At 36.2% G+C, this 16,068-nt stretch overlaps 1 protein-coding gene across 1 annotated transcript in view; it reads left to right on the top strand.

Annotated features, from left to right (window-relative positions):
- The window catches only part of LOC139847243 (probable splicing factor 3A subunit 1), a 53,624-nt gene extending 37,757 nt beyond the window's left edge, over positions 1-15,867 (top strand). The window contains exon 3 of the mRNA XM_071836897.1: positions 14,322-15,867. Within this exon, the coding sequence (XP_071692998.1) occupies positions 14,322-15,867 (1,546 nt within the window). The remainder of the gene's footprint in view (positions 1-14,321) is intronic.
- Positions 15,868-16,068: the final 201 nt, after the last annotated feature.

Here is a 16,068-nt window from a genome sequence, read left to right as displayed (position 1 = left end):
ATAAGGTCGTAGGTACTAGCTTACAAAAGACTAACCTGTTAACCTTGAAAGGATGCTGAATGATGCTGTTTTACGTAATGTGTACCGTATGCGATGGTTACGTAATGTGCTGTGTTTGGTGAATGATGATTAGGGTTTGTATTTATAGGCAAACCCTAATTCTAGAACCGTCCCAGATCATGATAATCTCATCCATAACTGACTCCCCCGAATCACGGATATAATTATGGAAAATATATTTACTTGACAGCTAAGCAACCGCCGTACCGGGAACAAAGGCATTCGCACGCCGCATACCGCACACAAGAACACGCATACGCACAATAGTGATTGTCCGCATACATTTGCGGTGCGCCTGCGGGTTGCGGTATCATTAAATAGAGAACATGTTTACTTGATGCGTATGAAGTCGTATGATAGACGAACCCTAATTTCGTTATAAAATTCAGTTTGTAAGGAGTGAACAAGTGGATCGTCGAACCCTAATTTTATCCTTGCTCTCTTGGATCGTCTCTTGGATCGTCGCCTCCTGATGCACCGAACTTAATTTGTGAAAAGAGTCCAATTTTATTCTTTTATACGCCTCCTGATGAAACTAAATTTGACTTTCAATTTCTGACGCTTTTGGTTGTTAATTTTATTTTTTGTTATTGTAACCAAGGTTGTAGAAATCGGTTCTCGGGGAGTTCTCGGCGGGGTCTCCAAAACGAGAACTCGGAGAACTCGGGGAGAACTCGGGGAGTTATCGGCGGTTGACTTTTGTTGACTTTTGAGATTTTATTGAGTTTTTTCCGAGATTTGACCGATTTTACCGAGATTTGACCGATTTTACCGAGATTTGACCGATTTTTCTGAGATTTGACCGATTTTTCCGAGATTTGACCGATTTTTTGGAGATTTGACCGATTTTTGGTCGTTGACCGATTTTTTGACCGATTTCAAAACGAGTTCTCGCCAGGAATTAAATTCCGAGTTCTCGCCGAGTTCTCGCCGAGTTCTCTGCAACCATGATTGTAACACCTTTAGCTGTCAAGAAATCTTTTACCTTTCAACAGATTAAAATGTTAATAAGTTTTTGACACTTCTATTTGTTAAAAGTATCTAATTAATTTTATAACTCACATAAACGTTGAAATTTCAAAATATTTTTAACGCTTTCATCAAGTGTTAAAAAATAAGTGTTAAAAACTTAACTTTTTTTTTTTTGTAGTGAATGGTGAAATGTCCCGTTCTTATTGATTAAAAACGTTCCATATTAATTGATTTCGTCGCGAGGTTTTGACCTCTATATGAGACGTTTTTCAAAGACTGCATTCATTTTTAAACAAACCATAACCTTTATTTCATCAATAAAGGTTTAAAAAGCTTTACGTAGATTATCAAATAATGATAATCTAAAATATCCTGTTTACACACGACCATTACATAATGGTTTACAATACAAATATGTTACAACAAAATAAGTTTCTTGAATGCAGTTTTTACACAATATCATACAAGCATGGACTCCAAATCTTGTCCTTATTTAAGTATGCGACAGCGGAAGCTCTTAATAATCACCTGAGAATAAACATGCTTAAAACGTCAACAAAAATGTTGGTGAGTTATAGGTTTAACCTATATATATCAAATCGTAACAATAGACCACAAGATTTCATATTTCAATACACATCCCATACATAGAGATAAAAATCATTCATATGGTGAACACCTGGTAACCGACATTAACAAGATGCATATATATAAGAATATCCCCATCATTCCGGGACACCCTTCGGATATGATATAAATTTCGAAGTACTAAAGCATCCGGTACTTTGGATGGGGTTTGTTAGGCCCAATAGATCTATCTTTAGGATTCGCGTAAATTAGGGTGTCTGTTCCCTAATTCTTAGATTACCAGACTTAATAAAAAGGGGCATATTCGATTTCGATAATTCAACCATAGAATGTAGTTTCACGTACTTGTGTCTATTTTGTAAATCATTTATAAAACCTGCATGTATTCTCATCCCAAAAATATTAGATTTTAAAAGTGGGACTATAACTCACTTTCACAGATTTTTACTTCGTCGGGAAGTAAGACTTGGCCACTGGTTGATTCACGAACCTATAACAATATATACATATATATCAAAGTATGTTCAAAATATATTTACAACACTTTTAATATATTTTGATGTTTTAAGTTTATTAAGTCAGCTGTCCTCGTTAGTAACCTACAACTAGTTGTCCACAGTTAGATGTACAGAAATAAATCGATAAATATTATCTTGAATCAATCCACGACCCAGTGTATACGTATCTCAGTATTGATCACAACTCAAACTATACATATTTTGGAATCAACCTCAACCCTGTATAGCTAACTCCAACATTCACATATAGAGTGTCTATGGTTGTTCCGAAATATATATAGATGTGTCGACATGATAGGTCGAAACATTGTATACGTGTCTATGGTATCTAAAGATTACATAATATACAATACAAGTTGATTAAGTTATGGTTGGAATATATTTGTTACCAATTTTCACGTAGCTAAAATGAGAAAAATTATCCAATCTTGTTTTACCCATAACTTCTTCATTTTAAATCCGTTTTGAGTGAATCAAATTGCTATGGTTTCATATTGAACTCTATTTTATGAATCTAAACAGAAAAAGTATAGGTTTATAGTCGGAAAAATAAGTTACAAGTCGTTTTTGTAAAGGTAGTCATTTCAGTCGAAAGAACGACGTCTAGATGACCATTTTAGAAAACATACTTCCACTTTGAGTTTAACCATAATTTTTGGATATAGTTTCATGTTCATAATAAAAATCATTTTCTCAGAATAACAACTTTTAAATCAAAGTTTATCATAGTTTTTAATTAACTAACCCAAAACAGCCCGCGGTGTTACTACGACGGCGTAAATCCGGTTTTACGGTGTTTTTCGTGTTTCCAGGTTTTAAATCATTAAGTTAGCATATCATATAGATATAGAACATGTGTTTAGTTTATTTTAAAAGTCAAGTTAGAAGGATTAACTTTTGTTTGCGAACAAGTTTAGAATTAACTAAACTATGTTCTAGTGATTACAAGTTTAAACCTTCGAATAAGATAGCTTTATATGTATGAATCGAATGATGTTATGAACATCATTACTACCTTAAGTTCCTTGAATAAACCTACTGGAAAAGAGAAAAATGGATCTAGCTTCAATGGATCCTTGGATGGCTCGAAGTTCTTGAAGCAGAATCATGACACGAAAACAAGTTCAAGTAAGATCATCACTTAAAATAAGATTGTTATAGTTATAGAAATTGAACCAAAGTTTGAATATGATTATTACCTTGTATTAGAATGAAAACCTACTGTAAGAAACAAAGATTTCTTGAGGTTGGATGATCAGCTTACAAGATTGGAAGTGAGCTAGCAAACTTGAAAGTATTCTTGATTTTATGAAACTAGAACTTTTGGAATTTATGAAGAACACTTAGAACTTGAAGATAGAACTTGAGAGAGATCAATTAGATGAAGAAAATTGAAGAATGAAAGTGTTTGTAGGTGTTTTTGGTCGTTGGTGTATGGATTAGATATAAAGGATATGTTATTTTGTTTTCATGTAAATAAGTCATGAATGATTACTCATATTTTTGTAATTTTATGAGATATTTCATGCTAGTTGCCAAATGATGGTTCCCACATGTGTTAGGTGACTCACATGGGCTGCTAAGAGCTGATCATTGGAGTGTATATACCAATAGTACATACATCTAAAAGCTGTGTATTGTACGAGTACGAATACGGGTGCATACGAGTAGAATTGTTGATGAAACTGAACGAGGATGTAATTGTAAGCATTTTTGTTAAGTAGAAGTATTTTTATAAGTGTATTGAAGTCTTTCAAAAGTGTATAAATACATATTAAAACACTACATGTATATACATTTTAACTGAGTCGTTAAGTCATCGTTAGTCGTTACATGTAAGTGTTGTTTTGAAACCTTTAGGTTAACGATCTTGTTAAATGTTGTTAACCCAATGTTTATAATATCAAATGAGATTTTAAATTATTATATTATCATGATATTATCATGTATGAATATCTCTTAATATGATATATATACATTAAATGTCTTTACAACGATAATCGTTACATATATGTCTCGTTTAAAAATCATTAAGTTAGTAGTCTTGTTTTTACATATGTAGTTCATTGTTAATATACTTAATGATATATTTACTTATCATAGTATCATGTTAACTATATATATATATATATCCATATATATGTCATCATATAGTTTTTACAAGTTTTAACGTTCGTGAATCACCGGTCAACTTGGGTGGTCAATTGTCTATATGAAACATATTTCAATTAATCAAGTCTTAACAAGTTTGATTGCTTAACATGTTGGAAACATTTAATCATGTAAATATCAATCTCAATTAATATATATAAACATGGAAAAGTTCGGGTCACTACAGTACCTACCCGTTAAATAAATTTCGTCCCGAAATTTTAAGCTGTTGAAGGTGTTGATGAATCTTCTGGAAATAGATGCGGGTATTTCTTCTTCATCTGATCTTCACGCTCCCAGGTGAACTCGGGTCCTCTACGAGCATTCCATCGAACCTTAACAATTGGTATCTTGTTTTGCTTAAGTCTTTTAACCTCACGATCCATTATTTCGACGGGTTCTTCGATGAATTGAAGTTTTTCGTTGATTTGGATTTCATCTAACAGAATAGTGAGATCTTCTTTAGCAAAACATTTCTTCAAATTCGAGACGTGGAAAGTGTTATGTACAGCCGCGAGTTGTTGAGGTAACTCAAGTCGGTAAGCTACTGGTCCGACACGATCAATAATCTTGAATGGTCCAATATACCTTGGATTTAATTTCCCTCGTTTACCAAATCGAACAACGCCTTTCCAAGGTGCAACTTTAAGCATGACCATCTCTCCAATTTCAAATTCTATATCTTTTCTTTTAATGTCAGCGTAGCTCTTTTGTCGACTTTGGGCGGTTTTGAACCGTTGTTGAATTTGGATGATCTTTTCGGTAGTTTCTTGTATAATCTCCGGACCCGTAATCTGTCTATCCCACACTTCACTCCAACAAATCGGAGACCTGCACTTTCTACCATAAAGTGCTTCAAACGGCGCCATCTCAATGCTTGAATGGTAGCTGTTGTTGTAGGAAAATTCTGCTAACGGTAGATGTCGATCCCAACTGTTTCCGAAATCAATAACACATGCTCGTAGCATGTCTTCAAGCGTTTGTATTGTCCTTTCGCTCTGCCCATCAGTTTGTGGATGATAGGCAGTACTCATGTCTAGACGAGTTCCTAATGCTTGCTGTAATGTCTGCCAGAATCTTGAAATAAATCTGCCATCCCTATCAGAGATAATAGAGATTGGTATTCCATGTCTGGAGACGACTTCCTTTAAATACAGTCGTGCTAACTTCTCCATCTTGTCATCTTCTCTTATTGGTAGGAAGTGTGCTGATTTGGTGAGACGATCAACTATTACCCAAATAGTATCAAAACCACTTGCAGTCCTTGGCAATTTAGTGATGAAATCCATTGTAATGTTTTCCCATTTCCATTCCGGGATTTCGGGTTGTTGAAGTAGACCTGATGGTTTCTGATGCTCAGCTTTGACCTTAGAACACGTCAAACATTCTCCTACGTATTTAGCAACATCGGCTTTCATACCCGGCCACCAAAAATGTTTCTTGAGATCCTTGTACATCTTCCCCGTTCCAGGATGTATTGAGTATCTGGTTTTATGAGCTTCTCTAAGTACCATTTCTCTCATATCTCCAAATTTTGGTACCCAAATCCTTTCAGCCCTATACCGGGTTCCGTCTTCCCGAATATTAAGGTGCTTCTCCGATCCTTTGGGTATTTCATCCTTTAAATTTCCCTCTTTTAAAACTCCTTGTTGCGCCTCCTTTATTTGAGTAGTAAGGTTATTATGAATCATTATATTCATAGATTTTACTCGAATGGGTTCTCTGTCCTTCCTGCTCAAGGCATCGGCTACCACATTTGCCTTCCCCGGGTGGTAACGAATCTCAAAGTCGTAATCATTCAACAATTCAATCCACCTACGCTGCCTCATATTCAGTTGTTTCTGATTAAATATGTGTTGAAGACTTTTGTGGTCGGTATATATAATACTTTTGACCCCATATAAGTAGTGCCTCCAAGTCTTTAATGCAAAAACAACCGCGCCTAATTCCAAATCATGCGTCGTATAATTTTGTTTGTGAATCTTCAATTGTCTAGACGCATAAGCAATCACCTTCGTTCGTTGCATTAATACACAACCGAGACCTTGCTTTGATGCATCACAATAAATCACAAAATCATCATTCCCTTCAGGCAATGACAATATAGGTGCCGTAGTTAGCTTTTTCTTCAATAACTGAAACGCTTTCTCTTGTTCATTATTCCATTCAAATTTCTTCCCTTTATGCGTTAATGCAGTCAAGGGTTTTGCTATTCTGGAAAAATCTTGGATGAACCTTCTGTAGTAACCAGCTAGTCCTAAAAACTGGCGTATGTGTTTCGGAGTTTTCGGGGTTTCCCACTTTTCAACAGTTTCTATCTTTGCCGGATCCACCTTAATACCTTCTTTGTTCACTATGTGACCGAGGAATTGAACTTCTTCCAACCAAAATGCACACTTTGAAAACTTAGCGTACAATTCTTCCTTTCTCAATACTTCTAACACCTTTCTCAAATGTTCACCGTGTTCTTGGTCATTCTTTGAGTAAATAAGTATGTCATCAATGAAAACAATGACAAACTTGTCAAGGTATGGTCCACACACTCGGTTCATAAGGTCCATGAACACAGCTGGTGCATTAGTTAAACCAAACGGCATGACCATAAACTCGTAATGACCATAACGTGTTCTGATAGCAGTCTTTGGAATATCATCTTCTTTCACCCGCATTTGATGATACCCGGAACGTAAGTCAATCTTTGAATACACAGACGAGCCTTGTAGTTGATCAAATAAGTCGTCGATTCTCGGTAGTGGGTAGCGGTTCTTGATGGTAAGTTTGTTCAACTCTCGGTAGTCGATACACAACCTGAATGTACCATCTTTCTTCTTGACAAACAAAACAGGAGCTCCCCACGGTGATGTGCTTGGTCGAATGAAACCACGCTCTAAAAGTTCTTGTAATTGGCTTTGCAGTTCTTTCATCTCGCTGGGTGCGAGTCTGTAAGGAGCACGAGCTATTGGTGCAGCTCCTGGTACAAGATCTATTTGAAATTCAACAGATCGATGTGGAGGTAGTCCCGGTAATTCTTTCGGAAATACATCGGGAAATTCTTTTGCGACGGGAACATCATTGATGCTCTTTTCTTCGGTTTGTACTTTCTCGACGTGTGCTAGAACAGCATAGCAACCTTTTCTTATTAGTTTTTGTGCCTTTAAATTACTAATAAGATGTAGCTTCGTGTTGCCCTTTTCTCCGTACACCATTAAGGGTTTTCCTTTTTCTCGTATAATGCGAATTGCATTTTTGTAACAAACGATCTCTGCTTTCACTTCTTTCAACCAGTCCATACCGATTATCACATCAAAACTCCCTAACTCTACTGGTATTAAATCAATCTTAAATGTTTCGCTAACCAGTTTAATTTCTCGATTCCGACATATATTATCTGCTGAAATTAATTTACCATTTGCTAATTCGAGTAAAAATTTACTATCCAAAGGCGTCAATGGGCAACTTAATTTAGCACAAAAATCTCTACTCATATAGCTTCTATCCGCACCCGAATCAAATAAAACGTAAGCAGATTTATTGTCAATAACAAACGTACCCGTAACAAGCTCCGGGTCTTCCTGTGCCTCTGCCGCATTAATATTGAAAACTCTTCCGCGGCCTTGTCCATTCGTGTTCTCCTGGTTCGGGCAATTTCTAATAATGTGGCCCGGTTTTCCACATTTATAACAAACTACATTGGCATAGCTTGCTCCGACACTACTTGCTCCGCCATTACTCGTTCCGACACCATTTGTTCCTTTCGTTCTATTAACCCCTGGTCCGTAGACCTCACACTTCGCCGCGCTATGACCATTTCTTTTACACTTGTTGCAAAATTTAGTGCAGAACCCCGAGTGATACTTTTCACACCTTTGGCATAGCTGCTTCTGATTGTTGTTGTTGTTGCGGTTATTATTGTTGTTGGGATGATTGTTGTAGTTGTTGTTGTTGTTGTTGTTGTTGTTGTTGTTGGGCCGTTTGTTGTAGTTGCGATTGATGTTGCGATTGTTGGGATAATTGTTGCATTGCTGTTGTTGTTGTATTGGTGATTCTTATCACCATTTTCCTCCCACTTTCTTTTGACTTGCTTCACATTGGCCTCTTCAGCAGTCTGTTCTTTAATTCTTTCTTCAATCTGGTTCACTAGTTTGTGAGCCATTCTACATGCCTGTTGTATGGAGGCGGGCTCGTGTGAACTTATATCTTCTTGGATTCTTTCCGGTAATCCTTTCACAAACGCGTCGATCTTCTCTTCCTCATCTTCGAATGCTCCCGGACACAATAGGCACAATTCTGTGAATCGTCTTTCATACGTGGTAATATCAAATCCTTGGGTTCGTAACCCTCTAAGTTCTATCTTGAGCTTATTGACCTCGGTTCTGGGACGGTACTTCTCATTCATCAATTGCTTGAATGTTGACCACGGTAGTGCGTACGCATCGTCTTGTCCCACTTGCTCTAGATAGGTATTCCACCATGTTAGCGCAGAACCTGTGAAGGTATGCGTAGCGTACTTCACTTTGTCCTCTTCAGTACACTTACTTATGGCAAACACCGATTCGACCTTCTCGGTCCACCGTTTCAATCCGATCGGTCCTTCGGTTCCATCAAATTCCAAAGGTTTGCAGGCAGTGAATTCTTTGTAGGTGCATCCTACACGATTTCCTGTACTGCTAGATCCAAGGTTATTGTTGGTATGTAGCGCAGCCTGTACTGCGGCTATGTTTGAAGCTAGAAAAGTACGGAATTCCTCTTCATTCATATTCACGGTGTGTCGAGTAGTCGGTGCCATTTCCTTCAAAATAGTTAAATGGAACAAGTTAATCATACAGAATATTAAGAGTAGTTAATAGTATTTCGTAGCATAATATGAACTCATTTATAAAAGCTTTTTCTTCATATTAGCGTTTTATAAGTTTAAATTCGGGTAGTACCTACCCGTTAAGTTCATACTTAGTAGCTAATATACAATTCAACTACTACAATTCTATATGAAAAACTGATTATAATAATATTTCGCGTTCAAACTTTTATACAATATTTTACAAACTTACAATACCGCTTATTTTACATAAAGCATGAAATATAGCACACAATAACTTTGATACAAGATAGTTGTGAAGATAATTCTAGCTAGTACACAAGTCGTTCAGCAAAGGCAATAAAGACACGTAATTCATACGTCCAGAAACAAGTCATGCATTCTGGTTTTACTAGGACTACTTCCCATCCTTGGTCTTGTGGAACATAACCATTATGGCCGTTGATAAGACAGCGTGTTGTAACGTCGTCAAAGGGACGAGGGTTACGTAATGTCCAACAGTCCCGTAACAATCTAAAAACCTCATTTCTTACCCCAATTACCGACTCCGTCACTTGTGGAAACGTTTTGTTTAATAGTTGTAGCCCGATGTTCTTGTTCTCACTTTGGTGAGAAGCGAACATTACTAATCCGTAAGCATAACATGCTTCTTTATGTTGCATGTTAGCCGCTTTTTCTAAATCACGAAGTCCAATATTCGGATATATTGAGTCAAAATAATTTCTTAACCCGTTGCGTAAAATAGCATTTGGGTTCCCCGCAATATATGCGTCAAAGTAAACACATCGTAACTTATGGGTTTCCCAATGTGATATCCCCCATCTTTCAAACGAAAGTCTCTTATAAACCAAGACATTCTTGGAACGTTCTTCGAATGTCTTACAAACTGATCTCGCCTTAAATAGTTGTGCCGAGGAATTCTGGCCGACTCTAGACAAGATTTCATCAATCATGTCTCCGGGTAGGTCTCTTAAAATATTGGGTTGTCTATCCATTTTGTGTTTTTATACTGTAAAATAGACAAGAGTTAGATTCATAAAAAAAAAAAATACTTATTAATACAAGCAATTTTTACATATATCATAAAGCATAAGCACACTATATTACATATATTACACCACATGAATACAACTATCTTATTCCGACTCGCTTGTTTCTTCTTCTTCGGTTTTGGTTCGTTTTGCCAAGTTTCTAGGGATATATGATTTTCCCTAATACGAGCCGTCGTTATCCACATTGGTTTAGAAAAACCTGGTGGTTTAGAGGTTCCCGGGTCATTGTTACAACTTAAGGACTTCGGGGGTTGACGATACATATAAAGTTCATCGGGGTTGGAATTAGATTTCTCTATTTTTATGCCCTTTCCCTTATTATTTTCTTTTGCCTTTTTAAATTCAGTTGGGGTAATTTCTATAACATCATCGGAATTCTCGTCGGAATCCGATTCATCGGAGAATTGGTAATCCTCCCAATATTTTGCTTCCTTGGCGGAAACACCATTGACCATAATTAACCATGGTCGGTTGGTTGAGGATTTTCTTTTACTTAACCGTTTTATTATTTCCCCCACCGGTTCTACTTCTTCATTCGGTTCCGATTCTTCTTCCGGTTCCGATTCTTCTTCCGGTTCCGACTCTTCTTCCGGTTCCTCTTCGGGAACTTGTGAATCAGTACACGAATCATTCCAATTTACATTTGACTCTTCATTATTATTAGGTGAGTCAATGGGACTTGTTCTAGAGGTAGACATCTATCACATAATATCAAACACGTTAAGAGATTAATATATCACATAATATTCACATGTTAAAAATATATAGTTTCCAACAAAATTTGTTAAGCAATCATTTTTCAAGTAAACACGGTCGAAGTCCAGACTCACTAATGCATCCTAACAAACTCGATAAGACACACTAATGCAAAATTCTGGTTCTCTAAGACCAACGCTCGGATACCAACTGAAATGTCCCGTTCTTATTGATTAAAAACGTTCCATATTAATTGATTTCGTCGCGAGGTTTTGACCTCTATATGAGACGTTTTTCAAAGACTGCATTCATTTTTAAACAAACCATAACCTTTATTTCATCAATAAAGGTTTAAAAAGCTTTACGTAGATTATCAAATAATGATAATCTAAAATATCCTGTTTACACACGACCATTACATAATGGTTTACAATACAAATATGTTACAACAAAATAAGTTTCTTGAATGCAGTTTTTACACAATATCATACAAGCATGGACTCCAAATCTTGTCCTTATTTAAGTATGCGACATCGGAAGCTCTTAATAATCACCTGTGAATAAACATGCTTAAAACGTCAACAAAAATGTTGGTGAGTTATAGGTTTAACCTATATATATCAAATCGTAACAATAGACCACAAGATTTCATATTTCAATACACATCCCATACATAGAGATAAAAATCATTCATATGGTGAACACCTGGTAACCGACATTAACAAGATGCATATATATAAGAATATCCCCATCATTCCGGGACACCCTTCGGATATGATATAAATTTCGAAGTACTAAAGCATCCGGTACTTTGGATGGGGTTTGTTAGGCCCAATAGATCTATCTTTAGGATTCGCGTAAATTAGGGTGTCTGTTCCCTAATTCTTAGATTACCAGACTTAATAAAAAGGGGCATATTCGATTTCGATAATTCAACCATAGAATGTAGTTTCACGTACTTGTGTCTATTTTGTAAATCATTTATAAAACCTGCATGTATTCTCATCCCAAAAATATTAGATTTTAAAAGTGGGACTATAACTCACTTTCACAGATTTTTACTTCGTCGGGAAGTAAGACTTGGCCACTGGTTGATTCACGAACCTATAACAATATATACATATATATCAAAGTATGTTCAAAATATATTTACAACACTTTTAATATATTTTGATGTTTTAAGTTTATTAAGTCAGCTGTCCTCGTTAGTAACCTACAACTAGTTGTCCACAGTTAGATGTACAGAAATAAATCGATAAATATTATCTTGAATCAATCCACGACCCAGTGTATACGTATCTCAGTATTGATCACAACTCAAACTATACATATTTTGGAATCAACCTCAACCCTGTATAGCTAACTCCAACATTCACATATAGAGTGTCTATGGTTGTTCCGAAATATATATAGATGTGTCGACATGATAGGTCGAAACATTGTATACGTGTCTATGGTATCTAAAGATTACATAATATACAATACAAGTTGATTAAGTTATGGTTGGAATATATTTGTTACCAATTTTCACGTAGCTAAAATGAGAAAAATTATCCAATCTTGTTTTACCCATAACTTCTTCATTTTAAATCCGTTTTGAGTGAATCAAATTGCTATGGTTTCATATTGAACTCTATTTTATGAATCTAAACAGAAAAAGTATAGGTTTATAGTCAGAAAAATAAGTTACAAGTCGTTTTTGTAAAGGTAGTCATTTCAGTCGAAAGAACGACGTCTAGATGACCATTTTAGAAAACATACTTCCACTTTGAGTTTAACCATAATTTTTGGATATAGTTTCATGTTCATAATAAAAATCATTTTCTCAGAATAACAACTTTTAAATCAAAGTTTATCATAGTTTTTAATTAACTAACCCAAAACAGCCCGCGGTGTTACTACGACGGCGTAAATCCGGTTTTACGGTGTTTTTCGTGTTTCCAGGTTTTAAATCATTAAGTTAGCATATCATATAGATATAGAACATGTGTTTAGTTTATTTTAAAAGTCAAGTTAGAAGGATTAACTTTTGTTTGCGAACAAGTTTAGAATTAACTAAACTATGTTCTAGTGATTACAAGTTTAAACCTTCGAATAAGATAGCTTTATATGTATGAATCGAATGATGTTATGAACATCATTACTACCTTAAGTTCCTTGGATAAACCTACTGGAAAAGAGAAAAATGGATCTAGCTTCAATGGATCCTTGGATGGCTCGAAGTTCTTGAAGCAGAATCATGACACGAAAACAAGTTCAAGTAAGATCATCACTTAAAATAAGATTGTTATAGTTATAGAAATTGAACCAAAGTTTGAATATGATTATTACCTTGTATTAGAATGAAAACCTACTGTAAGAAACAAAGATTTCTTGAGGTTGGATGATCACCTTACAAGATTGGAAGTGAGCTAGCAAACTTGAAAGTATTCTTGATTTTATGAAACTAGAACTTTTGGAATTTATGAAGAACACTTAAAACTTGAAGATAGAACTTGAGAGAGATCAATTAGATGAAGAAAATTGAAGAATGAAAGTGTTTGTAGGTGTTTTTGGTCGTTGGTGTATGGATTAGATATAAAGGATATGTTATTTTGTTTTCATGTAAATAAGTCATGAATGATTACTCATATTTTTGTAATTTTATGAGATATTTCATGCTAGTTGCCAAATGATGGTTCCCACATGTGTTAGGTGACTCACATGGGCTGCTAAGAGCTGATCATTGGAGTGTATATACCAATAGTACATACATCTAAAAGCTGTGTATTGTACGAGTACGAATACGGGTGCATACGAGTAGAATTGTTGATGAAACTGAATGAGGATGTAATTGTAAGCATTTTTGTTAAGTAGAAGTATTTTGATAAGTGTATTGAAGTCTTTCAAAAGTGTATAAATACATATTAAAACACTACATGTATATACATTTTAACTGAGTCGTTAAGTCATCGTTAGTCGTTACATGTAAGTGTTGTTTTGAAACCTTTAGGTTAACGATCTTGTTAAATGTTGTTAACCCAATGTTTATAATATCAAATGAGATTTTAAATTATTATATTATCATGATATTATCATGTATGAATATCTCTTAATATGATATATATACATTAAATGTCTTTACAACGATAATCGTTACATATATGTCTCGTTTAAAAATCATTAAGTTAGTAGTCTTGTTTTTACATATGTAGTTCATTGTTAATATACTTAATGATATATTTACTTATCATAGTATCATGTTAACTATATATATATATATATCCATATATATGTCATCATATAGTTTTTACAAGTTTTAACGTTCGTGAATCACCGGTCAACTTGGGTGGTCAATTGTCTATATGAAACATATTTCAATTAATCAAGTCTTAACAAGTTTGATTGCTTAACATGTTGGAAACATTTAATCATGTAAATATCAATCTCAATTAATATATATAAACATGGAAAAGTTCGGGTCACTACAAATGGTAAATCTTTTTTGACTGGTTTGACTAGTAGAGAGAATAACAATCCACAGTTTCACTTTTTGAAGCCGACACACAGTATGTTCATGTTTTTCACATCACTCGCGGATGCCTACTCGAAAGTATTAATGCCGCCTAAAGGTTTAACAGATAAGTTGAAAAAAAATGTTGCTGATATGACTACTGTTCTTGAACGGTGCTTGCATCGGCTTGAGTGGGAACGATCCCAGGAACAGGCGAGACAAAAAGCTGAAGATGAGATTGAACAGGAAAGATTGTTAATGTCTCAGATTGATTGGCATGAGTTTGTTGTTGTTGAAAACATAGATTTTGCAGATGATGAAGATGATGATTTACCTCCTCCAATGACTTTAGAAGAAGTTATAAGAAGGAGCAAGATGACATCAGCAATGGAGGAAGAAGAAATTGTAGAGCCCGGTAAGGAAGTTGAAATGGAAATGGATGATGAAGAAGTACAACTTGTTCAAGAAGGTATGCAGGCTGCAAGTATTGAAGAGAATAATGATAATGATGATATAAAGAAAGAGGGAAGGGTAATTTCGGAAGAAAATGAACCGCCAATGAGGATCGTGAAGAATTGGAAGAGGCCCGAGGATCGGGTCCCGGCTGAACGAATCCCGACGAAATACGTGGTTTCACCAATCACTAATGAATTGATTCCGGTTAATGAAATGTCTGAACACATGCGAATTTCTCTTATTGACCCGAAATACAAAGAACAGAAGGAGAGAATGTTTGTAAAGATTAGGGAAACTACACTTGCTCAAGATGATGAAATTTCCAAAAATATTGTTGGGCTTGCTCGAACCCAGCCCGATATATTTGGGACGACAGAGGAAGAGGTTTCTAATGCAGTGAAGGCCGAAATTGAAAAGAAGAACGATGAGCAACCAAAGCAGGTTATATGGGATGGGCACACGGGTAGTATTGGGTGGACTGCAACTCAAGCTTTATCCCAAAATGCAGAGGAGAAAATTGATGATGGGCGGAATCTTGCGGGACCCGCAGCTCCGCCGCCTAGACCGGTAGTTCCATCACTTCGGCCACTACCAGCACCACCTGGGCTTGCGTTGAATCTGCCTCGTGGGCCAGGTAATACTCAGTACTCGACTGTAACTAGCGGTGGTCTTGTGCCGCCACCGCCCGGGCCGGGAATGAACACGATGGTTACTGGTCTACGTCCACCGCCACCACCGATACAAATGGGATATGGTCAGCAGCAGCCGCCTTACATGATGAATCGGCCGCCACCACCACCAATGGGCCAGTCAATGAATCCACCAGTGCCGCCACCACCAGGATCTCAGTTCACGCCACTTGCACCACGTCCTTATATGCCTCAACATGGTATGCCGCTAACGGGTCCACCACCTATGCCGCTAGGAATGCCGCCACCGCCGCCACCTGAGGAAGCTCCCCCTCCCCTTCCTGAAGAACCTGAGCCAAAGAAGCAAAGACTTGATGATTCTCTGCTTGTTCCAGAGGATCAGTTCTTAGCTCAACATCCGGTACACATCCTTTAGAACTAATTTTCTGCTTCTGATTCAGTTTAAGATTTGTTGGAGGTGGGAAGTTTGACCCACTTACTGATGGGTCTTAATTGGGTAATGTTAGATCTCTTATTATGGTCAAACATGTAACAAATTAGCTCAGGAAAATGGGCTGGGTCGTGCATGAGCCAAAGCATTTCTAAAGTTAACGAAATCGTGTAAATTAGTTTGAAC

This window comes from Rutidosis leptorrhynchoides, chromosome 5, assembly GCF_046630445.1.
Source record: "Rutidosis leptorrhynchoides isolate AG116_Rl617_1_P2 chromosome 5, CSIRO_AGI_Rlap_v1, whole genome shotgun sequence".
NCBI lineage: Eukaryota > Viridiplantae > Streptophyta > Magnoliopsida > Asterales > Asteraceae > Rutidosis > Rutidosis leptorrhynchoides.
The sequence above is the reverse complement of the archived record's forward strand: the minus strand, read 5'-3'. Positions and strand labels throughout refer to the sequence as shown.